Source organism: Budorcas taxicolor, chromosome 25, assembly GCF_023091745.1.
Source record: "Budorcas taxicolor isolate Tak-1 chromosome 25, Takin1.1, whole genome shotgun sequence".
NCBI lineage: Eukaryota > Metazoa > Chordata > Mammalia > Artiodactyla > Bovidae > Budorcas > Budorcas taxicolor.
Window position 1 is genome coordinate 12336537 of NC_068934.1, and position 26443 is coordinate 12362979.

At 39.5% G+C, this 26443-nt stretch overlaps 1 protein-coding gene across 2 annotated transcripts in view; it reads left to right on the forward strand.

Moving 5' to 3' along the window:
* DLG2 (discs large MAGUK scaffold protein 2) overlaps positions 1–26443 on the forward strand; it is a 1427480-nt gene that overhangs the window by 931945 nt on the left and 469092 nt on the right. For both annotated transcript variants that reach the window (XM_052662441.1, XM_052662442.1), the window contains one exon: positions 23324–23392. In XM_052662441.1, coding sequence (XP_052518401.1) covers positions 23324–23392 — 69 coding nt within the window. The remainder of the gene's footprint in view (positions 1–23323; positions 23393–26443) is intronic.

Genomic DNA, 26443 nt, shown 5'->3' on the forward strand with positions numbered 1-26443 from the left:
CCTCTTTCACCTTCATCAACAGGCTCTTGAATTCCTCTTTGCTTTCTGCCATATGGGTGGTGTCATCTGCATATCTGAGATTATTGATGTTTCTCTTGGCAATCTTGACTCCAGCTTGAGCTTGATCCAGCCTGGCATTTCACATGATGTACTCTGCATATAATTTAAACAAGCAGGGTGTCCATAAACACCCTTGACGTACTCCTTTCCCAATTTTGAACCAGTCCATTGTTCCACATCTGGTTCTGTTGCTTCTTGAGCTTCATACAGGTTTCTCAGGAGGCAGGTAAGGTGGTCTGGTATTCCCATCTCTTTAAGAATTTTCCACAGTTTGTGTGATCCTTTCAAAACTACGTTTAATAAAAGTGACAAGAGTGCATACCTTTGTCCTATTTCTGATGTAAGAGGAAATTATTTCAGTGTTTCACCATTGAGAATGATGTTTGCTGTGGGTTTGACACATATGGCCTTTATTATGTTGAGGTAGGTTCCCTCTTTGCCCACTTTCTGGAGAGTTTCCATCATAAATGAGCATTGAATTTTGTCAAAAGTTTTTCTACATCTATAAGATGATCATATGGTTTTTATTCTTCAATTTGTTAATATGGTTTATCATGTTGATTGCTTTGCATATATTGAAGAATACTTACATCCCTGAGATATATCTTACTTAACCATGGTTTATGATCCTTTTAATGTGTTTTTAGATTCTGTTCGCAGTATTTTGTTGAGGACTTTTGTGTCTATTTTCATCAATGATGTTGGTCTATAATTTTCTTTTTTGTGTGATATCTTTGTGTGGCTTTGGTATCACGGTGATGGTGGCCTCACAGAATGAACTTGGGAGTGTTCCGTCCTCTGCAATTTTTGGGGAGACTTTGAAAAGGATAAGTGTTAATTCTACTCTAAATGATAGAATTTTCCTGTGAAGCCATCTGGTCCTGGACTTCTGTTTGTTGGAAGATTTTTAGTCACAGTTCGAATTTTATTACTTGTGATTGGTCTGTGCATATTTTCTATTTCTTCCAGGTTTAGTCTCAGAAGGTTGTACCTTTCTAAGAATTTGTCCATTTCTTCCAGGTTGTCTATTTTATTGGCATAGTTGCCTGTAGTTATCTCTGGAACTACAGAGATATGATGATATTTTGTATTTCTGTGTGTCAGCTATAATGACTTCTAATTTTGAATCATTTTATGTTAAAAATATATGAGAAGTTATGTTGATCTTAAATTTTAAAATTTAGCAAATTTTTACAGCCCATGGTATCTTAGGCTGCTCTGGCAGGTATATGGAATTCAGTTCAAGAAAAGTCAACATTTAGTTGCACTCAGATCTGGCCTAAACACATCAAGAACTCTGAATCCATTTCTAGGTTCTGCAGTTTAAGTTGATATCAGAAGGAAAAACTGAACATACAGGCAAAGATAGGAATCTTTAAAGCATCTCATAAAGAACAAAAAATGTTAGGAAAGGGTTATTTGAAGGAATAGAAGACACAGGAACTATCTCAGTCATTCAGTGCCAACTGTAGGTAAGTTGGGGTTACATCAAGAGAAGGAAGAACTTTCCATAATTATGGCTATTCCATTGCAGATCATATCTCCCGTATCTCTGCCTGTGTAAACAGGCACATCAAGCTAATCTTGTACAAAACTCAACTGCATTTTCCCAGCCACAAATGTACTTTCTTATATACACACTCACTGTTTGACTCTGTTAACAGTGTGATCCTCCTTTCAGTCAATCTACTTTTGAAGATTTGTTTGGAAGTTCATGAAGAGGGCACAGCTACTCCTATACCCTGAGAAGAGTAAGCCCCTTCCATCTATAAGCTGTCAACTTTCAGAAGAAATGCTTGCTCATCAAGATCACTATGATCAATTCTAGAGATCAAAGTGCCCTCTCTATAACCTCCTGTTATACAGTGCTGTTATTTTACCTCCAAGTGTGCTCAATGCATCCCCATTTCTTAATTCCAGTTGCCATTATTGAAGTTTAGGCATTTGTTAGTTTTCTCTACTGTGACAGTTTCCCATTAGTCTCCCTGCCTGTATAGATCTCCTCATCTTTCTTCCATTGTTCAGAGTATTTTTAGATTTATCCTTCTGAGTCATAGACACTGTCATTCTGACCCCTCGATACCCCCACTTAACCTTGGAGAGCTTACCACTACCATCAGGATAAAACTAGACTTCTTGGCATGATAGTTATTGCCCCTCCTGATGCCCCCAGCCAGCTTCCTAGCCTCACCTATGACCACTCTGCTCTGGTTAAGCCAAAGCACTCCAGGTTCCCAGAGTACAACACATACTTTTGGTCCTCCCTGACCTTGAACATGTTCTCTTAGCTTCTCAGAAGGTCTCCTTTCCCTTCTCCAACATTGAAAGCATTTATACATCTGTCCATGGCCAGAAGACTTATTGTAAAATGCTGTCCATATGAAAAGAAGCCAAATGGTTTGATGTCACCATCTTCTTTATTATCAGTATTTATTGAGGATTACAGTATAAAGGAATTAAAAAGCCATCCCAAGCAGCTAACATAATCCTTGATGTGTAGTAAGTACCCAAATAACATTTGTTAGATGTACATAGAACATGTAAATAATGATTAAAATGTCTCATGTTAATTACTAATGAAACAACAGGAAGAATAATCCAGCTTTATGGAGGAGAGTGATGCTGCTTTGTTACATTTGAGATGCTGGAAGGATAACCAAAAGACATACTCTTATTTTTAAGAATAGTGGCAAGCTAATGCAAGTACAAAAAGGACAGTAGACCAAAAAAGAGAAGAAAATAATATCAAGAAAGAGCAGAAAATCATAAGATACAGGTATTTAAGAGAGAGGTGAAGAGTTAAATATGAAAAGGAGAGATGTGAATGTGTCCCATGTGTGAGTGAAGAGTGAAATAGAATATTGAAAATACATCAGGAGGTGTTTTAGTGATGGATGGAACCTGGCAAGTAACATTAAATAAGTTTAACAGTTTGTTAATAAAAAACACCAAAAGAACCTTTGTGCTCTCCGTTAAAATAATACAGTCATAATATTACAACATTTTGGAAAAACCACTTATCTTCCCTCTTACTGCTTCAGAGAAGGAGAAAATTAAAAAGTCATTTATCCCCAGCTAGGTCCTTTGTTTTCCATGTGTAATAAAACAATTTCAATTCAGATGCTCAAAATTTTGTTTCAATTTTACGCAGGAATAGGAAAGCATCTTTCAGAACCATTCAAACGCCATCATTTCAGCACCATTTCTTAGGCAACAGCTAAGGAGTCTTTCACTTGGAGCACATTCTTGGAAAAGAGACTGTGCTGTTCTCTGGCTCAATTTTATTCAATGACAGCATGATTTAGAAAGGCAATAGGGCTGTTGCCTCTTTCTTAGTCTTAAACAGTCTTGGTAAGGTTTACCTCCGCAGTCACCTGAGTTGGCCCCTCAGGGAAGCTGCCTAAGTACAGAATTGGTGCCACACATTTCCTACCAGGTAACAGGGACTTCTTCCCCCCAGCCTCAGGGCTGTGACACAATTTTGAGCCGCCTTTGTTCTCACCACACTCACCATGTGTTGTCACTTAAATCCTCACAAATGTCCTGGGGTCGGTAATGAAGTGATGTGGATAGGCCAGAGAAGGACCTCTATTGAATGATTTCATTTTAAAAATGATCTTCAAAACCCACTGGCATGCAAGCTGAATATACATGGTGAAACTCCTGGGTAGTATTTTATGGGGGGAAAAAAAAAAAAATATATATATATATATATATATATAAATGCTCTTTAGTACAAGCTAAGTAGTTCCTAACAGAATGTGTCAGGTCCACTACATGAACTGATCAAGAGATTTGAGTCCTCTCTTCCAGAAGGTGACATGGTTTGTCTCAGAGGAGCAAGCACTCTGGAACTGACAAACCTGTTTTCTACTTTTGCTGCCTGCTGTCTGTGATGCCCTGGGCCTTCATTTACTTTCTCTCAAAAAGGGGCATAGTATCTAGTTTTCAAAGTTGTTAGATAGTTTGAAAGAGAAAGCATCGGGCCTTACAGATAGGTGGAACTCAATCCTGGGTATCCATTGTTCAAAAAGATGTTTATGAAGCATCGTCTATGGGCCAGCCCTGGGCTGAAAATGTACAGATGGTTAAGCCCTACTCCTCGCTCCGAGAGCACACACTACATAAGAGGAAACACAGGCATGTATAATAAGTGGTGGTGATTCTCAGCCATTGGTGCTATTCTGCATATGTGGGAAGCTGAACTGGGGAGGTGGAAGGTATATCAGAGAATGTTTCACAGAGATGTGTTTGACACAGTCTAGAAAAATGATAGATCCAATGAGAAGGATGGACATCTGTGGGTAGGTTCGGTTTTTTCCAGGCAAAGACCATTCCAGACTATTACCCCTCAAATATTGAAAGCTTTAAGAGTTTTGTTGTTTGTGTTTTAATTTAAAATGTATATATATATATTCTACACTGTTTTTATTGAAGTATAGTTATTTAAATATTTCAAGTATAGAGCAAAGTGATTCACATATATATATGAATATACATACATGTATATATTATATATTAATTTTCACATTCAAGTATAGATCAAAGTGATTCACACACACATATATATATGAATCTACATACAGGTATATTCATTTTCAGATTCTTTGCCATTATAGATAATTACAAGATATTGACTATAATTACCTGTGCTATATAATGGGTCCTTCCTTTCTATCTATTTTATATTTAGTTGTTGTTGTTGCTAAGTGATGTTCGACTCTTTGCGACCCATGGATTGCAGCGCACCAGGCTTCCCTGTTCTTCCACTGTTCTTCACTGTCTTCCAGAGTTTGTTTAAACTCATGTCCTCTAAGTGGTGATGCTGTCTAACCATCTCATCCTCTACTACTCCCTTCTCCTGCCCTCAATCTTTCCCAGCATCAGGATCTTTTCCAATGAGTTAGCTCTTCAAATCAGGTGCCCAAAGTATTGGAGCTTCAGCATCAGTCCTTCCAATGGGTATTCAGGGTTGATATTCCTTTTTCACTCTCCTCTTCGACTCTCATCAAGAGGCTGTTTAGTTCCTCTTTGCTTTCTGCCCTTAAATTTGTATCATCTGCATATCTGAGGTTGTTGATATTTCTCCCAGCAATCTTGATTCCAGCTTGTAACTCATCCAACCTGGCATTTCTCATAATTTACCCTGCACAGAATTTAAATAAGCAGGGTGACAATATACAGCCTTGACGTACTCCTTTCCCAATTTTGAACCAGTCCATTGTTCCACATCCAGATCTAACTGTTGCTTCTTGACCTGCATACAGGTTTCTCAGGAGGCAGGTAAGTTGGTCTGGTATTCCCATCTGTTTAAGAATCTTCCACAGTTTGTTGTGATCCACACAGTCAAAGGCTTTAGCACAGTCAATGAACCAGAAGTAGATATTTTTTCTGGAATTCCCTTGCTTTTACTATGATCCAAAAGATGGTGGAAGTTTGATCTCTGATTCCTCTTCCTTTTCTAAATCCAACTTGTACATCTGGAAGTTCTTGATTCACGCACTGTTGGAGGATTTCAAGCTAGACCTTGCTAGCATGTGAAATGAGTGCAATTGTGCGACAGTTTGAACATTCTTTGAGATTGCCTTTCTTGGAGATTGGCATGAAAACTGACTTTTTCCAGCCCTGTGGCCCCTGCTGAGTTTTCCAAAGTTGTTGACATACTGAGTCATCTTTTAGGATTTGAAATAGCTCAGATGAAATTCAATCACCTCCCACTAGATTATATTTAGTAGTGTGTATCAGTTAATCAAAAATTCCCAGTTCATCCCTCCCTCCCTCTCCCCTTTGGTAACCATAAATGTGTTTTTTGTGTCTGTGAGTCTATTTCTGTTTTGTAGATAAGTTCATTTGTATCACTGTTTTAGGTTCGACATCTAAGTGATATATATTCGTCTTTCTCTGTCTGCCTTCACGTAGTATGATGATCTCTAGGTCTATCCATGTTGCTACAAATGGCATTATTTCATTATGTTTTATGGCTGAGTAGTATTACATTGTGTGTGTGTGTGTGAATTTGGGTTGGCAGTGGGGGATGGCCGGATGGCATGTGGGATCTTAGATCTTAGTTCCCTGACCAGGAGTCAAACTCACGTCCATTGCAGTGCAAGCACGAAGTCTTAACCACTGGACCGCTCAGGAAGTCCTGATACCACATCTTCTTTATCCATTCATCTGTTCATGGACATTTAGGATACTTCCATGTCTTGGCTATTATAAATAGTGCTACTGTGAACACGGGGTGCATGTATCTTTTCAAATTAAAGTTTTCATCTTTTCCAGACATATAACCAGGAATGGGATTTTGGGGTCATTTGGCAACCCTATTTTTAGATTTTTAATGAACCTGTATACTGTTCTTCAGAGTGAGTATACCATCATACATTCCTACCAACAGTGTAAGAGAGTTCCCTTTCCTCCATACCCTTCCAGCTTTTTATTGTTTGTAGACTTTTTGATGACTAATGTGAGGTTGGCACCTCACTGTAGTTTTGATTTGCATTTCTCTAATAATTAGCAGTGTTGACTGTCCTTTCATGTGTCTGTTGGCCTTCTGTATACAGAAGACACCTGTCTGCTTTCTTTGGAGAAATGTCTATTTCGGTCCTCTGCCCGTTTTTTGGTTCTTTGTTTTTATATATTGAGCTATGTGAGCTGTTTGTGTATTTTGGAGATTAATCCCTTGTCAGTCGCATTGTTTGTGAATATTTTCTCCCATTCTGTAGGCTGTCTTTTCATTTTGTTGATGGCTTCCTTTGCTGTGCAAAAGCTTTTAAGTTTAATTAGGTCCCTTTTATTTTTGTTTTCGTTTCCATTACTCTAGGAGACAAATCCAAAAAAAAAAAAAAACATTGCTCCAATTTAGGTCAAAGAATTTTCTGCCTATGTTTTCCTCTATGGGTTTTATAGTGTCAGTCTTAGATTTAGGTCTTTATCCATTTTGAGTTTATTTTTGTATATGGTGTTAGAGAATGTTCTAATTTCATTCTTTTACATGCAGCTGTCCAGTTTTCCCAGCACCACCTACCGAAGAGATTGTCTTTCCCCCATTGTATATTCTTGCCTCCTTTGTTGTAGATTAACTGACCGTATGTGAATGGGTTTATTTTTGGACTCTCAATCCTGTTGCATTGATCTTTATGTCTGCTTTTGTTCCTACACTATACTGTTTGATTACTGAAACTTTGTAAAAGAGCCTGAAATCTGGGAACATGATTCTTCCAGCTCTGTTCTTTTTCAAGATTGTTTTGGTTATTAGAATTTTTTTGTATTTCCATACACATTTTAAAATTTTTAGTTTTTCTGGGAAAAATACCACTGATAATTTGATAGAGATTGCATTGAATCTGTATATAGCTTTGCGTAGTATAGTCATTTTCACAATATTGATTCTTCTAATCCAAGAACATGGTACATCTCTCCATCTGTTTAGGTCATCTTTCATTTCTTTCATCAACACCTTATAGTTTTCAGAATACAGTTGTTTAACCTCATTATATAGGTTTATTCCTAGGTATTTTATTCTTTTTGATACAATGGTAAAAGGGACTGCTTTCTTAATTTCTCTCTCTGATCTTTTGTTGTTAGCATATAGAAATGCAACAGCCTTCTGTATATTAATTTTGTCTCCTGCAGCTTTATTGATAAGCTCTAGTTATTTTCTGGTGGTGCCTTTAGGATTTTCTCTGTATCATATTGTAACATTTATACAATATTATATAAATAACATTATCATCATATTATCTGAAAACAGTGACAGTTTTACTTCTTCCTTTACAATTTGGATACTTATTCTTTTTTCTTCCCTGGTGGTTGTGGGTAGGATTTACAGAACTATTAATACATTGTCTACAGTAATGAGATTAGACATCCTCGTCTTCTTCCTGATCACAGAAGGAATACTTTTAGTTTTTCACCATTGAGTATGATGTTAGCTGTGGGTTTGTCATATATGGTCATTATTATGTTGAGATATGCTTTATGCCCACTTTCTGGAGAGTCTTATCACAAATGGGTGTTGCAGATGTAGAGAACGGGCTTGCTGACAGAGAGGGGGAAGGAGAGGATGGGACGAACTGAGAAAGTATCATTGACATATATACACTATCATGTGTAAACTAGAGAGCTGGTGGGAAGCTGCCGTATAACACAAGGAGCCCAGCCTGGCACTCTGTGATGACCTAAAGGGCAGGGTGGGGTGTGGGAGGAAGGCTCAAGAGGGAGGAGATATACGTGTGTGTGTGTAGTTATAACTGATTCACGATGTTCTACGGCAGAAACCAACACAACACTGGAAAGCAATTATCCTCCAATTAAAAATTTAAAATAAATGTTGTTGCATTTTTTCAGAAGCTTTTTCTGCATCTACTAAGAAGATCATATGATCTTTATTCTTCAGTTTGTTAATGTGGTGTATCACTAATTGATTTGTGGATATTGAATTATCCTTGCATCCCTGGGATAAATCCCACTTGATAACGGTGTGTTATTCTTTTAATGCATTGTTGGGTTGGGTTGGGTTTGGTTGTACTCTGTTGAGGATTTTTGTGCCTGTGTTCATCAGTGATATTGGCCTGTAATATTCTTTTCTTGTGGTGTCTTTGGGTTTGGTATCAGGGTGATGGTGGGCTTGTAGAATGAGTTTGGGAGTGTTCCTTCCTCCACAATTTTTTGGGAAGAGTTTCAGAAGGATGTATGTTATTTCTTCTCTAAAAGTTTGATAGAATTTGCCTGAGAAGCCATATGGCCCTGAACTTTTGTTTGTTGGGAGTTCTTCTGATTACTTACTCAATATCAGTTCTGGTACTTGGTATGTTCATCTTTTGTTTTTCCTTCTGGCTCAGTCTTGAAGATTGTACCTTTCCAAGAATCTGTCCATTTCTTCTAGTTTATCCATGTTACTGGCATAGAGTTGCTCTTAGTAGTGTCTTGCAATCCTTTCTATTTCTGTGGTGTCCCCTATAATTTCTTCTTTTTCAATTCTCATTTTATTGATTTGAGGCCTTTACCTTTTTTTCCTTGATGCGTCTGACAAAAGGTTTATCAATGTTGCTTATCATTTCAGAGAACCAGCTTTTAGTCTTATTGATATTTTTTGTTTGTTCCTATTTCTGCTCTGATCTCTACAATTTCTTTCCTTCTACAAACTTTGTGTTTTGTGTGTTCTCCTTCCTCTAGTTGTTTTAGGTGTAAGATTAGGTTATTTTGAGATTTTTCTTGTTTTCTGAGGTAAGCTTATATCACTGTAAATGCCCCTCTTAGAACTGCTTTTGTTATGTACCATAGGTTTTGGATTGTGGCTTTTTAATTTTCATTTGTCTCTAGGTATATTTTGATTTTCTCTCTGATTTCTTCAGTGATCCATTGGTGGTTTAGTAGCATATTGTTTAGCCGCCACATGTTTGTGGTTTTTTGCATTTTTTTTTTCTTGTAGTTGATTTCTAGTCACAAAGCATGTGGTGGGAAAATATACTTGACAAGCTTTCAGTTTTCTTAAATGTACTGAGGCTTGTCTGTGGCCTAGCCTGTGATCTATCCTGGAGGATGTTCCAAGTGCACTTGAAAAGAAAGTGTATTCTGCTGCTTTCAGGTGGAATGCTCTATAAATATCAGTTAAGTCAGTTTGGTCTGCTACTTGAGGTTTATGTTTTCTTATTGATTTTTTATTTGGATGATCCATCCACTGATGTAAGTGGGGTATTGCAGTACCCTACTGTCATTGTGTCACTGTGGATTTCTCCTTATATACCTGATAATATTTGCCTTATATAGTGAGATGTTCCTATATTGGGTGCACATGTATTTACAATTGTCATATATTCTTCTTGGATCGATCCCTCGATCGTTATTTAGTGTCCTACTTTGTCTCTTTTAACACTTTAAAGTCTTTTTTGTATAAGTATTGTTATTCCAGCATTCTTGATTTCCATTTGAATGGAATACCATTTTCCATTGCTTCACTTTCAGTATGTATGTGACTCTCTTGTAGTCAGCATATATATGGGTCTTGTTTTTGTATTCATTTGACCAATCTGTGTCTTTATTTGGAGCATTTCATCTATTTACATTTATGGTGATTATTGGCATGTATTTTCTTATTGAAATTTTGTTAATTGTTTTGTATTTCTTTTTGTAGGTTTGTTTTTTTTTTTCATTTTGGTCTCTTATCCTGTGGGCTTGATGACACTCTTTAGTGTTATATTTGGATTCCTTTTCTTTTTTTGTGTGTATCTATTGTAGGTTTTTTATGTACGGTTACCATGACGTTTTTATATAGCAGTCTATATATACACATACACATATATGCTGTTTTAAATTGCCGACAGCTTTATTGCAAATACATTAGAAAGACCCTACATACGTACTCTCCTCCCCTTACTGTTTTTGATATATTTTACATCTAAGTGTTTTGTGTATCCCTTAAATGCTTATCGTGTTTGCATATGATTATCCTACTTCTGTCTTTTAACGTCCCTCCCTGCCTTGTGTGGATGACTTCCTACCTTTATGGTATGTTTGCTTTTACCAGCTCACTCTTTCCTTCCATTCTTTTCTTGTTTCTGGTTGTGGCCTTTTGTTTTTTTCCAGAGAATTTCCTCTGACTTTTATTGTAAAGCTAGTTTCATGGTGGTGAATTCTGTGCTTTCCTCCTTTGGTTCTTTCCACCACACTTCTCAGAATTCCTTCTGGCTAGCCTCTCTGTTGGAGGAGGTAAAATAGCCAGGCTGTAGTTTCTTAGTCATTGTGCATCTAGCAACATTATGTGTATGTAGCCAGTAATATTGAAAGGATGGAACCTACTGGTCCCAAGGGGAAGATATTTGGTATGGTGTGTTTTTTTAAAATACTTATTGTCACTATCAGGTAGCTTCTAATACCCACTGCAAGTACTGCTTACATGTAGCTATCAGCGTATAATAAAAATTCCCGTGCATCCATAGGTCTTGACTCTCAGATAATTCAACATATTATTTGTCTTAGTAGAGTAAAAGAGTAATTTCATATTGTAAAAAGCTCTGTTTATTCCAAATTTACATGCTAGGAGAAACTAGCTACTTTGCATGTGTAATAGGAAAGTAGTCAAATTGTATGAGCACTTCATGATACCTTTTGTACTTAATCTATCCCTGAAACTTTAAAAGGGACATTATTGGAATAATTTAGGGCAGGATATTAAAGTAGTTAGTTTAAGGTAGTGATAAGTAAAGTTAGATTACTGAATAATTCTTTGTTTTCATTATAAGGACCAGGTTAATGGTGAGGAAGCTATTAATAGTTCCAGTTACTCATTAATCTTGGTTAGTAAGCATTATTGATCTTTACCCAAGAAATATTGGTACTCTATAAACCAGTGGAAGATAAAGAGTAAATGAAAAAAGATTGAACAGTTTAAACAAAGAAAATACAATTAGCAAATAAACCTATAGAAAGAAAAGTCATTCTCACTAATAAATACTTATATATGGAACATCATTTTGTACCTATTATGTTATCAGTGTTTTTTTAATTATAATATCAGTACTATTAAGACTGTGGTGAAAGTGACATACATTTTTAGAAGCAATAAATGGTACAAACATTTGAAAAATGATAACAAATCATAAAACATAACCTAATGTTTCCATTTGGGGGGATACATTCAAAGGAAATTGTCAAGTATAAAGAAGTGATTGATACCAGTATGTTCATTGTAGCATTGTTTCTAATATTAAAACAATAGGAATAACCCAAAGAGCCAACTGTAAAAGGATGATTAAATAAATTATATCTTCAGAGGCAGTAACATTATATAATACCAAAATAATAATTATGGAAACCTTACCAGAAAGGATGTAATTACAATGTAAGAGGGGAAAATTCAGATAGGAGGTGCTGCATGGTCTGTGTATATATAAAATGAGGTGAAACACACGTGGCCATACAGAGAGTCGTCATCACAGAGTTTAAACCACATACACTTGGAAACAAAAATAACTATAGTTGGAATTCTGGCTCCATATTTGAAAGCGGTTGTTTTCTGACATGTTACTTAGGTTCTATATGTTTTGTTTCTTATATATAAAATGGGGATACTCATAACTACCTTATAGGACAGCTCTGAGAATTAAATTAGGTGATTCTGTAAAGTCTGAGACAAGACAGTGGAATTATATGTGAATTTATCTTTTTTTGAGTTTTTAAAATTGTTTATGCATTTTGCTTTCCACTGCTGCATGCAAGCTTTCTCTAGTTGCAGTGAATGGGGGCTTGTCTTTGTTGTGGTGCATGAGCTTATTGTGGTGGCTTCCAGGTTGAGAACAGCTTCCTTGGTAGCTCAGTTAGTAAAGAATCTGCCTGCAATGCAGGAGACCCTGGTTCAATTCCTGGGTAGGAAGATCTGCTGGAGAAGGGATAGGCTGCCCACTCCAGTATTCTTGGCTTCCGTCATGGCTCAGCTGGTAAAGAATCCACCTGCAATGCAGGAGACCCGGGTTTGACCCCCAGGTTGGGAAGATCCCCTGGAGAACAGAACGACTACCCACTCCAGTATTCTGGCCTGAAGAATTCAGGGACTGTATAGTCCATGCGGTCGCAAAGAGTTGGACACGACTGAGCAACTTTCACTTCACTGCACTTCCAGGTTGAGAAGCACAGGCTTTAGGCACATGACCTTCAGCAGTGTGGCATGTGGGCTCAGTAGTTCAGCTTCTTTAGCATTAGCGGTTGGGGCATAGACTTGAATTACTGTGATGTTGAATGGTTTGCCTTGGAAACGAACTGAGATCATTCTGTCATTTTGAAATTGCAACCAAGTACTGTACTTTGGATTCTTTTGTTGACTATGAGGCTATTCTATTTCTTCTAAGAGATTCTTGCCCACAGCAGTAGATACAATAGTTATCTGAGTTAAATTCACCCATACAAAAGATATTGATGTTTACTCTGCCGTCTCCTGTTTGACCACTTCCTATTTGCCTTGATTCATGGACCTAACATTCCAGGTTCCTATGCAGTACTGCTCTTTACAGCATCGGACTTTACTTCCATCACCAGTCACATCCACATCCATTGTTTTCACTTTGGCTCCATCCCTTCATTCTTTCTGGAGTTATTTCTCCACTCTTCTCCAATAGCATATGGGGCACCTACTGACCTGGGTGGGGAGTTCATCTTTCACTGTCCTATCTTTTTGCCTTTTCATACTGTTCGTGGGGTTCTCAAGGCAAGAATACTGAAGTGGCCATTCCCTTCTCAGTGGGCCACATTTTGTCAGAACTCTCCACCATGACCCGCCTGTCTTGGCTGGCCCCACATGGCATGGCTCATCGTTTCACTAAGTTAGCAAGACTGTGATCCATGTGTTCAGTTTGGTTAGTTTTCTGTAGTTGTGGATTTTATTCTGTCTGCCTCTGATGAATGAAGATAAGAATCTTGTGGAAGCTTCTTGATGGGAGGGACTGGCTGTGAGGAAACTGAGTCTTACATTAGTGGGTATGGCCATGCTCAGTAAATCCTTATTCCAGTTTTCTGCTGATGGGTGGGGCTGTATTCCTTCCCTGTAGTTTGGCCTGAGGCCAAACTATGATAGGGGTAGCAGGGACCTCCTCCAAAAGGACTTAGGCCAGCATGTTGTGCCTCCCAGGACTGCTGCAGGCAGCATCCCTGACCCCGCAGCAGACCACTGTGGACCCAAGCCTGCACCGGAGACTCCCAAACTTGCAGGCAAGTCCGGCTCAGTCTCTTGTGGGGTCACTGTTCCTTTCTCCCAGGTCCTGGTGTGCACACGGTTCTTTTTGTGCCTTCCAAGAGTCTGTCTTTCCCCAGTCCTGTGGAAGTTTTGGAATCAAATCCCACTGGCCTTCAAAGTCAAATTTCCTGTGGGTTCTCAGTCCCTTTGCCAGATCCCCAGGTTGGGAAATCTGTTGTGGGCCTTAGAACTTTGCCAACAGTGTGAAAACGTCTTGGTATAGTTGTTCTCCAGCTTGTGGGTTGTCTAGTGGGTGGCTCTGTAGTGGGGCTGACGGCGACCTCCACCAAGAGGACTTGTACCACGTGCCACGTCTTCCAGGACTGCTGGAGCCAGAGCCCCTGTCCCGCGGCTGACCCGTGCCTCTGCAGGAGACACTCAGACACAACACTCGGTCCTGTTGCGCATAAGGCTTTGTTTTCTCCCTCCGAGCATCTCTGAGGTTTGATTTTAAACACAATTGAGCCCCTCCTACATTCCTGTTGGGGCTTCTCCTTTGCCCTTGGACATGGGGTTATCTTTTTTTGGTGGGATCCAACATTCTTCCGTCAACGGCTGTTCAGCAGCTAGTTGCAATTTTGGAGTTCTCGCAGAAGATGAGCACACATTGTTCTACTCCACCATTTTGCAAGTTCACACAAAATAGTATCATCTGCATATCTGAGGTTGTTGATATTTCTCCCAGCAATCTTAATTCCAGCTTGTGATTTATCCAGCCCAGCGTTTCTCATGATGTACTTTGCATAGAAAGTAAGTAAACAGGGTGACAATATACAGCCTTGACGTACTCCTTTTCCAATTTTGAACCAGTCTGTTGTTCCATGTCCAGTTCTAACTGTTGCTCCTTGACCTGCATACAGGTTTCTCAGGAGGCAGGTCAGGTGGTCTGGTATGCCCCATCTCTTTCAGAATTTTCTACAGTTTGTTGTGATCCACACAATCTAAGGCTTTAGCATAAGCAATGAAGCAGTAGATGTTTTTCTGGAATTCCCTTGTTTTTTCTATGATCCAACAGATGTGCAATTTGATCTCTGGTTCCTCTGCCTTTTCTAAATCCAGCTTGTACATCTGGAAGTTCTCAGTTCACATACTACTGAAGTATAGCTGGGAGGATTTTGAGCATGACCTTGTTAGCATGTGAAATGAGTGCAATTATGCAGAAGTTTGAACATTCTTTGGCATTGCTTTTCTTTGGGATTGAATGTATAATATAGTAAGACCTTATTATTTATCTATTTTAGGTATAGTAGTTTATATCTCCTAATGCCAAAGTCCTAGTTTATGCCTTCTGCCTCTTTTTCGTTTTGGTAACTATAAGTTTGTTTTTAATTTCTGTGAGTCTGTTTTGTAAATAAGTTCATTTGTATTATTTTTTAGATTCCACATGTAAATGATATCATATTTATTTTTCCCTCTCTGATTAACTTCAATTAGTATGATAACCTCTAGGTCTTCCCATGTTGCTGTGAATAGCATTGTTTCATCCTTTTTTGTGGATAAGTAATACCACATCTTCTTTATCCTTTCATCTGCTGATGGACATTTAGGTTGCTTCCATGTCTTGGCTACTATAGTGCTGCTATGAATATTGGCATGCATGTACCTTTTTGAACTAGAGTTTTCTCTGAATGTATGCCCAGAAGTGGGATTGCTGGATCATATTGTAACTTTTTTTCAGTGTTTTTGTTTGTTTTTAGTTTTTAAAAGAACCTCCATATTGTTCTCCATGGTGACCGTTCAGCTCAGTTCAGTTGCTCAGTCATGTCCAACTCTTTGCAACCCCATGAACCGCAGCACGCCAGGCCTCCCTGTCCAGCACCAACTCCTGGAGTCCACCCAAACCCATGTCCATCGAGTTGGTGATGCCATCCAACCATCTCATCCTCTGTCGTCCCCTTCTCCTGCCCTCAATCTTTCCCAGCATCAGGGTCTTTTCAAATGACTCAGCTCTTCCAGTTTACATTTTCACCAACAGTGTAACAGGGTTTCCTTTTCTCTGAAGATGCATTTATTATTTGTAGACTTCACCAGCATTTATTATTTGTAGACTTTTTGATGATGGCCATTCTGATTGGTGTGAGGTGACACCTCATTGTCGTTCTGATTCACATTTCTCTAATAATTGATGATGTTGAGCGCCTTTTCCCGTGCCTGTTGGCCATTTATGTGTGCTCTTGGAGACATGTCTATTTAGGTAAGTTGCTCCTTTTTTCTTGACTTTTTATATTAGAGTATAGTTGATTAACAATGTTGTGAGGGTTTCAGGTGTACAACAAAGTAATTCAGTTATACATATACATGTATCTATTCTTTCTCAATTTTCCCCCTTTGTCACATAGTATTGAACAGAATTCCCTCTGCTATAAACTCCTTGTTGGTTATTCATTTTAAATGTAGCAGTGTATGCATGTCAGTTCCAAATGCCTTAACTATCCCTTCTTCCCCCCACCCTTCCCCCATGGTAACAATTTCTCTTAAGACTATTTCTGTTTCGTAAATACTTAATTTGCATCCTTTTTTTATTAGAATCGGCATGTAAGTGATATCATATGATATTTGTCTTTGACATATTTCATGCAGTATGACAATCTCTAGATCTATATTGCTGGAAATGACATTATGCCCTTCTTTTTAATGGCTGAGTAATATTACATTGTATAAATGTGCGATATCATCTTTATTCATTTCTCTGTCAATGGATATTTAGGTTGCTTCCATGTCTTAGCATTTGTAATTGTGGTCATTTTTTGACTGTCTTTTTTTTCCTGCCATTGAGTTGTATGAGCTGTCTGTATAGTATGGAAGTTAATCCCTTGTGGGTCACGTCCTGTGCAAATATTCTCCTGTTACACAGCTTGTCTTTTCCTCTTGTGTCCTTTCCTATGCAAAACCTTATAAGTTTGATTTGTTGTTGTTCAGTCACCAAGTCGTGTCCGACATTTTGCAACCCCATGAACTATAGCAAGCCAGGCTTCCCTGTCCTTCACTATTGCCCTACGTTTGCTCAAACTCATGTCCACTGAGTCAGTGAAGCCATCTGACCACCTCATCCTCTGTTGCCCTCTTCTCCTACTCTCAATCTTTCCCAGCATCAGGGTCTTTTCCAATAAGTCCACACTTTGCATCATGTGGCCAAAGTATTGGAGCTTCAACTTTAGCACCAGTCCTTCCAATGAATATTCAGGGTTGATTTCCTTTAGGATTGAGTGGTTTGACCTCCTTGCAGTCCAAAGGACTCCCAAGAGTCTTCTCTAGCAACACAATACAAAAGCATCAATTCTTCAGCACTCAGCATTCTTTATGGTCCAACTCTCACATCCATACATGACTACTGGAAAAACCATTCAGATTCAGTTCAGTCACTCAGGACTCTTTGTGACCCCATGGACTGCAGCACACCAGGCCTGCCTTTCCACCACCAACTCCTGGAGCTTGCTCAAACTCATGTCCATCGAGTCAATGATGCAATCCAACCATCTCATCCTGTCATCCCCTTCTCCTCCTGCCTTCAACCTTTGCCAGTATAGCTTTGACTATACAAACCTTTGTCAGCCAAGTAATGTCTCTGATTTGTAATAAGTTGTCTAGGTTGGTCATAGCTTTACTTCCAAGGAGCAAGTGTCTTTTAATTTCATGGCTGCAGTCAAAATCTGCAGTGATTTTGGAGCCCTCCAAAATTAAGTCTGTCACTGTTTTCATTGTTTCCTCATCTATATGCCATGAAGAGATGAGGCCAGATGCCATGATCTTAAGTTTTTGAAGGCTGTTTTAAGCCAGCCTTTCCACTCTCCTCTTTCACCTTCATCAAGAGGCTCTTTAGTTCCTTTCTGCTTTCTGCCATTAAAGTGGTATCATCTGCACGTCTAAGGCTGTTGATATTTCCGCAGCAGTCTTAAGGCCAGCTTGTGCTTCATCCACCCCAATATTTCCCATGATGTACTCTGCATAGATAGCAGGGTGACAGTATACAGCCTTGACATACTCCTTTCCCAGTTTGGAGCCAGTCCGTTGTTCCATGTCCAGTTCTAACTGTTGCTTCCTGACCTGTGTACAGATTTCTCAAGAGGCAGGCCAGGTGGTCTGGTATTCCCATCTCTTGAAGATTTTTCCAGTTTGTTGTGATCCACACAGTCAAAGGCTTTAGTGTAGTCAATAAAGCAAAAGTAGATATTTTTCTGGAACTCTCTTGCTTTTTTGATGATCTAATGGATGTTGGAAATTTTATCTCTGGTTCCTCTGCCTTTTCTAAATCCAGCTTGAACATCTGGAAGTTCACGGTTCAGATACTGTTGAAGCCTGGCTTGGAGAATTTTGAGCATTATTTGTTAGCATGTGAGATGAGTACAATTGTGGAGTAGTTTGAGCATTCTTTGGCATTGCCTGTCTTTGGGAATGGAATGAAAACTGACCTTTTCCAGTCCTGTGGCCACTGCTGAGTTTTCCAGATTTACTGGCATATTGAGTGCAGCACTTTCACAGCATCATCTTTTAGGACTTAAAATAGCTCAAATGGAATTCCATCTCCTCCACTAGCTTTGTTTGTAGTGATACTTCCTAAGGCCCCCTTGACTTCACATTCCAGGATCTCTGGCTCTAGGTGAGTGATCACATCATCATGGTTATCGGAGTCATCTTTTTGTAGAGTTCTTCTGTGTATTCTTGCCACCTCTTCTGAATATCTTCTGCTTCTGTTAGGTCCATACCATTTCTGTCCTTTATCGAGCCCATCTTTGCATGAAATGTTCCCTTGGTATCTCTAATTTTCTTGACGAGATCTCTAGTCTTTCCCATTCTATTGTTTTCCTTTATTTCTTTGCATTGATCTCTTAAGAAGGCTTTCTTATCTCTCCTTGTTATTCTTTGGAATCCTGCATTCACATGTGTATATCTTTCCTTTTCTCCTTTATCTTTCACTTCTCTCTTCTCAGCTACTTGTAAGGCCTCCTCAAACAACCATTTTGCCTTCTTGCATTTCTTTTTCTTGGAGATGATTTTGATCACCCCCTTCTGTACAGTGTTAGAACCTCCTCCATAGTTCTTCAAGCACTCTGTCATTCAGATCTAATCCCTTGAATCTATATGTCACTTTCACTGTAAGGGATTTGACTTAGTTCAAATCAAAATGTCTTAGTAAATTCTAAATAAGTAGTAGCTGTTGTCACTGTGTAATTGTAAGGGATTTGTTTTAGGTCATATGTGAATGGTCTAGCGGTTTTCCCTACTTTCTTCAATTTAAGTCTGAATTTGGCAATAAGGAGTTCATGATCTGAGCCACAGTCAGCTCCCGGTCTTGTTTTTACTGAATGTGTAGAGTTTCTCCATCTTCAGCTGCAAAAAATATAATCAATCTGATTTTGGTATTGACCATCTGGTGATGTCCATGCGTAGAGTCGTCTCTTACGTTGTTGGAAGAGGGTGTTTGCTATGACTAGTGTGTTCTCTTGGCAAAACTGTTAGCCTTTGCCAGGCTTCATTCAGTACTCCAATACCAAATTTGTCTGTTACTCTAGGTACTCTTGACTTCCTACTTTTGCATTCCAGTTCTGTATGATGGAAAAGACATCTTTTTTTTGGTGTTAGTTCTAGAAGGTCTTGTAGGTAATCCTAGAAATGTTCAACTTCAGCTTCTTCAGCATTAGTTTTGGGGGCATAGACTTGGAATACTGTGATACTGAATGGTTTGCCTTGTAAATGAACTGAGATCATTGTTTTTCAGATTGCATCCAAGTACTGCATTTCAGACTCTTTGTTGACTATGAGGGCTACTCCATTTCTTCTAAGGGATTCTTGCCAACAGTGGTAGAAATTACGTTCATCTGAATTAAATACACCCATTCCATCCATTTTAGTTCACTGATTCCTAAGATATCAATGTTTACTCTTGCCATCTCCTGCTTAACCACTTCCAATTTACCTTGATTCATGTACCTAATATTCCAAGTTCCTATACAGTATTGTTCTTTACAGCAACAGACTCTCGTTTCACCACCAGACACATCCACAACTGGGCAATGTTTCTGCTTTAGCCCAGCCTCTTAATTCTTTATGGAGCTCTTTCTCCATTCTTCCCTAGTAGCATTCAGTTCAGTCACTCAGTCGTGTCCGACTCTTTGCGACCCCATGAATCGCAGCACGCCAGGCCTCCCTGTCCATCACCAACTCCCGGAGTTCACTCAGACTCACATCCATCAAGTCCGTGATGCCATCCAGCCATCTCATCCTCTGTCATCCCCTTCTCCTCCTGCCTGCAATCCCTTCCAGCTTCAAAGTCTTTTCCAATGAGTCAACTCTTCACATGAGGTAGCCAAAGTACTGGAGTTTCAGCTTTAGCATCATTCCTTCCAAAGAAATCCCAGGGCTGATCTCCTTCAGAATGGACTGGTTGGATCTCCTTGCAATCCAAGGGAGTCTCAAGAGTTTTCTCCAACACCACAGTTCAAAAGCATCAATTCTTCGGCGCTCAGCCTTCTTCACAGTCCAACTCTCACATCCATACATGACTACTGGAAAAACCATAGCCTTGACTAGACGGAACTTAGTCGGCAAAGTAATGTCTCTGCTTTTCAACATGCTATCTAGGTTGGTCATAACTTTTCTTCCAAGGAGTAAGCGTCTTTTAATTTGGATACCAATCAACCTGGGGGGGTCTCATTTCTGGTGTCATATCTTTTTACTTTTTCATTATTTTTATGGGGTCCTCAATGCAAGAATACCGAAGTGGTTTGCCACTCCTTTCTCCAGGGGACCACATTTTGTCTGGCCCTGCCCTTCAGCCACAGTAAATTTGATTTAGGTTCCTTTTATTTCTGCTCGTATTTCTATTGCCTCAGGAGACTGGCCTTAGGAAACATTGCTAGAGTTTATGTCACAGAATGTTTTGTCTGATTTCTGAGAGTTTTATAGATCCAGTCTTATTCTAGGTCTTTAATCGGTTTGGGGTTTATTTTTATATATGATATCAGGATGCTCTGAATTTTCTTTACATGTAGCTCTCCAGTTTACCCAGAACCACTTATGGAAGAGACTCTTTTCTATGTTTGTGTTCGTCCCTCCTTTGTTGTAGATTAATTCTGACCACAAACCACAAGCCGTGGGTTTATTTCTGGGCTTTCCATTCTGCTCCATTGATCCATATGTCTGTTTTTGTTCAGTATTGTCCCGTTTTTCCTACTGTAGCTTTGTAGTACTGTCTGCAGTCTAGGGAAGTTGGGCATCTAGCTTTTTTCTTTTTCCTGAGGATTACTTTGGCAATTCTAGGTCTTTTGTGATTCCATATAAATTTTAGGGTATTCTGATAAGGATCACATTAAATCTATAGTTTGCTATGGGTAGTTTGGCCATTTTAACAATGTGAATTTCTCTGAATCATCTTCAGTTTACTTTATCAGCACTTTTTAGTTTTCAGCATGTAAGTCTCATCTCCTTGGTCAGGTTCATTCCTAAGTATTTTTTAGATGCAATTTTAAAAGGGATTCTTTAACTTTACCTTTCTGGTATTTATTATTAGTAGAAAGAAATGCAACTGATTTCTGTATATCCTGCGACTTGACTGGATTCATTGATGAGCTCTGTTAGTTTTTGGTGGCACCTTATTTTCTCTATATAGTATCACTATCTGCATATAATGACATTATATTTATGGGGTCTGCATAGTCTTCCCTTCCAATTTGGATAACTTTTCTTTTTCCTCATCTGATCGTTGTGGCTGATTTCTATTTTACAATGTTATTTTTACATCTTAATTTTATCAAAGTTAGGGTATACTCACAAATCTATATCTTGTGGCACTGACTTTATGGCTAACTGAAATGATCTAAATAGTTATGCTTATTCAGTATGAAACATCTCAAAGTAGACACTGCTAAATCATATTGGTCTATTTAATAAATACTTTTTTGTAGCTTTTACTGTAACAGGCACTGTTCTAAAAACTATGTTTATTGAATCCTTATAACTACCCTATAAGGAACACACTATTACAGAGAACTTTAAGAAGCTCAGTCAAGGTCACAGTAGTCTATATGACAGAGCTGGGGTCTGAACTCAGGCAGTCTGGCTACATGGTCCGGCTCTTGAATGCTGTGCTTCCTTTCAGTCAGGCAGTCAAAATATGTTTAGTGCCATAATCATTGCTCAGCACTATGAGGGAGTCAGGAAACAAAGGGCACAAGCCTTAACTTGGAAACCACTCTAGATGTTAGCTGCTGCCACACATTCTGCTCCCTCAACTTCAGATAAACATTACCCAAGTCACAGTTAAATACGCATCAGAGAGAGATACCTCTTCTCACCCATGAGGATGAAAGTTTGGAATAAAAATCTGCAACCTATATAACCTGGTTCTCTGTGACAGGGGCAGTGTATTCAGAGTATGTGCTGAGACGTCTTGGAATGGTATGAAGATCCCTCATGTTCTACAAATATTTTACTCAAGTTTCACTCCACGTATATATATTTACATGAAAGTATATACACCTTCATACACTATATGTATAATGTATACATAACTAATGTTACAAATAATTTTTAAATACTATAAACTAAAATTACAGCTTGAAATACATTTTATCATATACTTTTACACAAAGGAAACTCACAATGCATTCCTTTCTGCTCTTAGATTGTAAACTGTGCATCTCTATATCTAAATGAAGAGTATTCTTAGATAGTAAAGCAAAAATCTTTAAAACCGAAAAATTGTTACCATTTGGGAAGTGATATGATAGTTATGAAGAAAGGCACTGGTATCAGTCTAGTTGCCATTTCAAGCACAGGTATTTACCACGTGACTTTGGGCAAGTTTCTCAGCTGCCCTGTACTTTAATTTCCTCATCTGTCGAATGGGACAGTACATACCTCACAGAGTTGTAAGAAATAAAGGATGTAAAAAATATACTTAGAAGAGTAACTCAGGCAATAGGTGCTCAATAAATGTTAGATACTACAATCTCTACTGCAACTACTTATCCATAAAATCAGTCTTTCTTACCTTATTATCCTGTAACCAGAATAAATTTGAAGTTACATTAAATTCTAACATCAACATGCAACTGAACACATTTGCATTTTTCAAGCTTTTATGTTCATTCAATAGCTGAATTATTTTTATTATTGCAAATTTAAATTAATAAATTTGTACTAATTAAATACTCCAATTTTCAAATTTGCTCTGTTTAATGTTTTGTTAGGAAAAAAGTGCATTTTTTAGAAATATATTGCATCATAATGAAATATGTGTTTATGTTCTACATTGCCTTATTCCAAGGGGAAAATAATTATCTCTTCCAAATATGTTTCTTTTCACAGTTACCCCTCATTTAAAGCTTGCTTTTTGAACAAAATATGTTGACATCAAATATTAACCCCTTACGTGGTAGAGTGTTTTATTTTGGTGGATGATTCTATTTATCAGTGAAGAACAGTTGTTTAATCTCTCCTGTGTTTCTAAGATTGATTCTTTTTTTGACCATAGGCCTGATTAGAATGTACAAAGATATTTTAAATGAATGACCTGTGTTTGTCTTTCTTTTCTTGCAGTCATTCCCAACACAGCACTGCAACCCGCCAACCTTCAGTGACTCTCCAACGGGCCATCTCCCTGGAAGGGTAAGATAAGAATAATATAGAGTCTTCTTTTAAACCAAACTATGCACTCTCATCACTTTGAGCATAAATTCCTCTTTCTTTCCCTCCCCCACCCTCCCTCCGCACTTTGCTCCCATTTTTCCTTTCTGGTAGCAAATATCTCTAATGCTTTTGTTATATGCCAATCACTGAGCAAAGTACTACAATAAGTCAAGTGAGAACTCTTGTTTTCCTTCAGAGGGATCATTACCTATTAAGAGTGACAGAAATATAGCTAGCTACCTGTATATGGTATAAGCATCACACAGGACATACATATGAGGGATTAAGGAAGGATCCAGAAAAGATATTTGACTGGGAAGGAGAAATAAGTCAGGATGGTTTCAGAGAAGACCCAACTCTCAAGCTAAGAACTGCAGCATCTGTGGATATTTGCCTAACAGACATTTAAAGGAAGGGCACTCACTGCAGGAGAAAACGCGTATGAAAACCCATGAACACCGGTGAGGTGAGGCGGCCAGAGGCCACTGATCAAGTTCTGTGGCACAGCGTGTGCGAGGCGGAAGGTGGGAGTGGCAATGCTGGCTGGCCCGCTTTACATATAGAGGACTTAGTGCTTTGCATTTCTAAATTCCCACATCAGACAGAAGCTAAAGGGGCTAAGAAAAAGGGGCTAATATTTCCCTCCACTTGCTTTATAATCATGACTGGTTTAATTGAGGACCTTTAACTGGTTACTATATAAAAATGAAATCATTTTATTTTCCCAATATCTGTTACCATCTATGCTTTGTTCAATCCTATTTCCCAGCGACAAGTAGGTTTTCTTAATGGCATTTTAGTTCAAACCTCTAACTTCATTAGTTCTCTCCATTTTGAAATCTCGTGTTTTAGTCAAACCTCTGTCTCTCTTTCCAACATAATTAAGACTTGGGGTCCACCAAAGTGCTCTGGAGTTGATAGAGGAGTCATCTGCTCTCTTTCATACCACTCTCTAGACCTTCCTTTCTCTTAGATTACTTCTCTGGTAGTTATGAGGTTCAAAAAATGGAAAAACAGTGTTTCTTGTAAGTATAGCTCATTCACTTTGCTGTACAGTAGAAAGTAACAACAATGTAAAACTACTATACTCCAATAAAAAAAAGTTGTTAATAATATGTCATTTAATGTATAGCCTTCTATCTCAAAAAATAAAATAAAATAAATAACTGTGTCTTGACAGCTAATGGGTACTTCAGCCCTCAGAGCTTTCTGAGATACTAACCTCATTCGGCTCAAATAAAATTTTCCAAGTCTTTTTTAAAATATGAGAAATAGCATTTTTTTTCTTACTGTTCTGCTGTGGCTATCTCCTTTCTGTTAGTGATCACCAGTGATGTAGCCTGGATCGGTGGAGAACCAAACATGCACCAATGCAAAGAAAACTAAGCAACAACCCCCCCCCACCCCAACCCCGCCACAAGATGTGGTCCCTTAGGACCTCAGTTACCTTCAGACTCCCTGGAAGCAGCGCACTGTAGTCTTCTGGCACATTCACCACTTTGCCCAAGCAGCGTCAGTCCCTCCTCAAAGCACCTAGTCACTCTTTCCCATCTGTCCTCAGCAGCTGCAAATGCGAGGCTTGCAGACATGAGCAGCACCCATCTCTTCTACCCTTCAGTTGGAACTTACCTTGGGTTAGTCCTTGCTGCCTTTCTCCTTGCCCAACTTTCTCTTTTCCATGTCAGCAAAAAGTCCATAAGTGGACATAGACTTGGGAGGGAGATGTTGACCTTCCTTCCTGGAAAAACATAAATTTTAGAGACAGTTTTTTATGGGGTGCCCTTTCTTGCCTCTAGCTAACAAAAAAATCCACTGAATCTCCCCAAACCCATAGGAACATGAGTGAAAGGAATGTGACTTCTATAAGACCAACTGCCCTCCCTTCGAAAAGATGATACCTCCTCCTCCTAATCCTCTGCCTCTATTTTGGATGGTAAAGAACATCAAACCATTCTACCTCCTCTATTTAAAAAGAAGAAAAAAACTGAGATGGGAGGGGTGAGGGGGTCACAATGGCGCAACAGGCGCACGTGGAATTCACCTCCGCACAAGTACGTTGGGAATGGGACAGTTCTCACCGAGCATGTCCTGAACACTCGCAGGGGACCACAGACTCGTAAAAGGATAAGAAACTCCCCATGCAACCAGGAAGGACAAAAGAAAGCAAAGAGGAACGGGGAAGGGACCTGCACCCCTGTGGGGGAGCTGAAGGAGCGGTTCCTGGGCCTGGGGAACCCACCTTCCTGATGGGGAGATCAGCTGGGACAGAGCGGAGTGCAGCAACCAGGCAGGACGGTCTGTGTCACAGCCCTGCGCCTCTCAGCCTGAGATTCGTGTGTGCTGGTGGGGATGGAGGCTGGGTGCTGGAACCCAGGGTTTGGAGTGTGGGCACAGGGAGGGGACTGCGGTCAGCTGCAGAGAGACAGCCTGAAGGGAAGAAGGGACGGGCATAAGGGGCTCCACAACTGTGGAAGAAGTCTGGGATGCCATTGCCACCCCCTTTCCCCACGCGCCCGCCCCAACCTCCTTGGTGCTCAGAGGGGCTCCGGCCTGAACAGGCTGGCGTGCCCCGCCTGTCACCCACTCCTGCAGGCCATGTGAGCACCCCCCAATCCTGCCTCCAGTCCCAGCCCCACCCCCGTGTGTGCTCCAGGACAACCTCAAGAGCAGACCCTGGCGGAAGGCCCACGTGCAGGGTGGAACTGAAACCACAGCTGAGCCCCAGGGCCTGTGCAACTAAGGAGGGAGGGCCGAGCTCTCTCCTCATGGCTGTGGGGACCTAGGATCTATACCCATCCACCTCCCCAGCACCACCCCTGCTGGCTTGGTAAACTCAGCCCCTGCTGAACACCTGAGCTCCCACCACTGAGAGGAGTCTAGCTTTAGCAACTGTGGGCTTTGTGGGCACACACATGTAGAGATTGGGCCAGGCCACAGTCTGAGCTGCCTCCATAGCTTCCAGGGCAGTCCTGCACAGTCACAGCAGTCCTGGGACCTGACTTCAGTGCATCTAAGCTGGTAGCCAGTGAA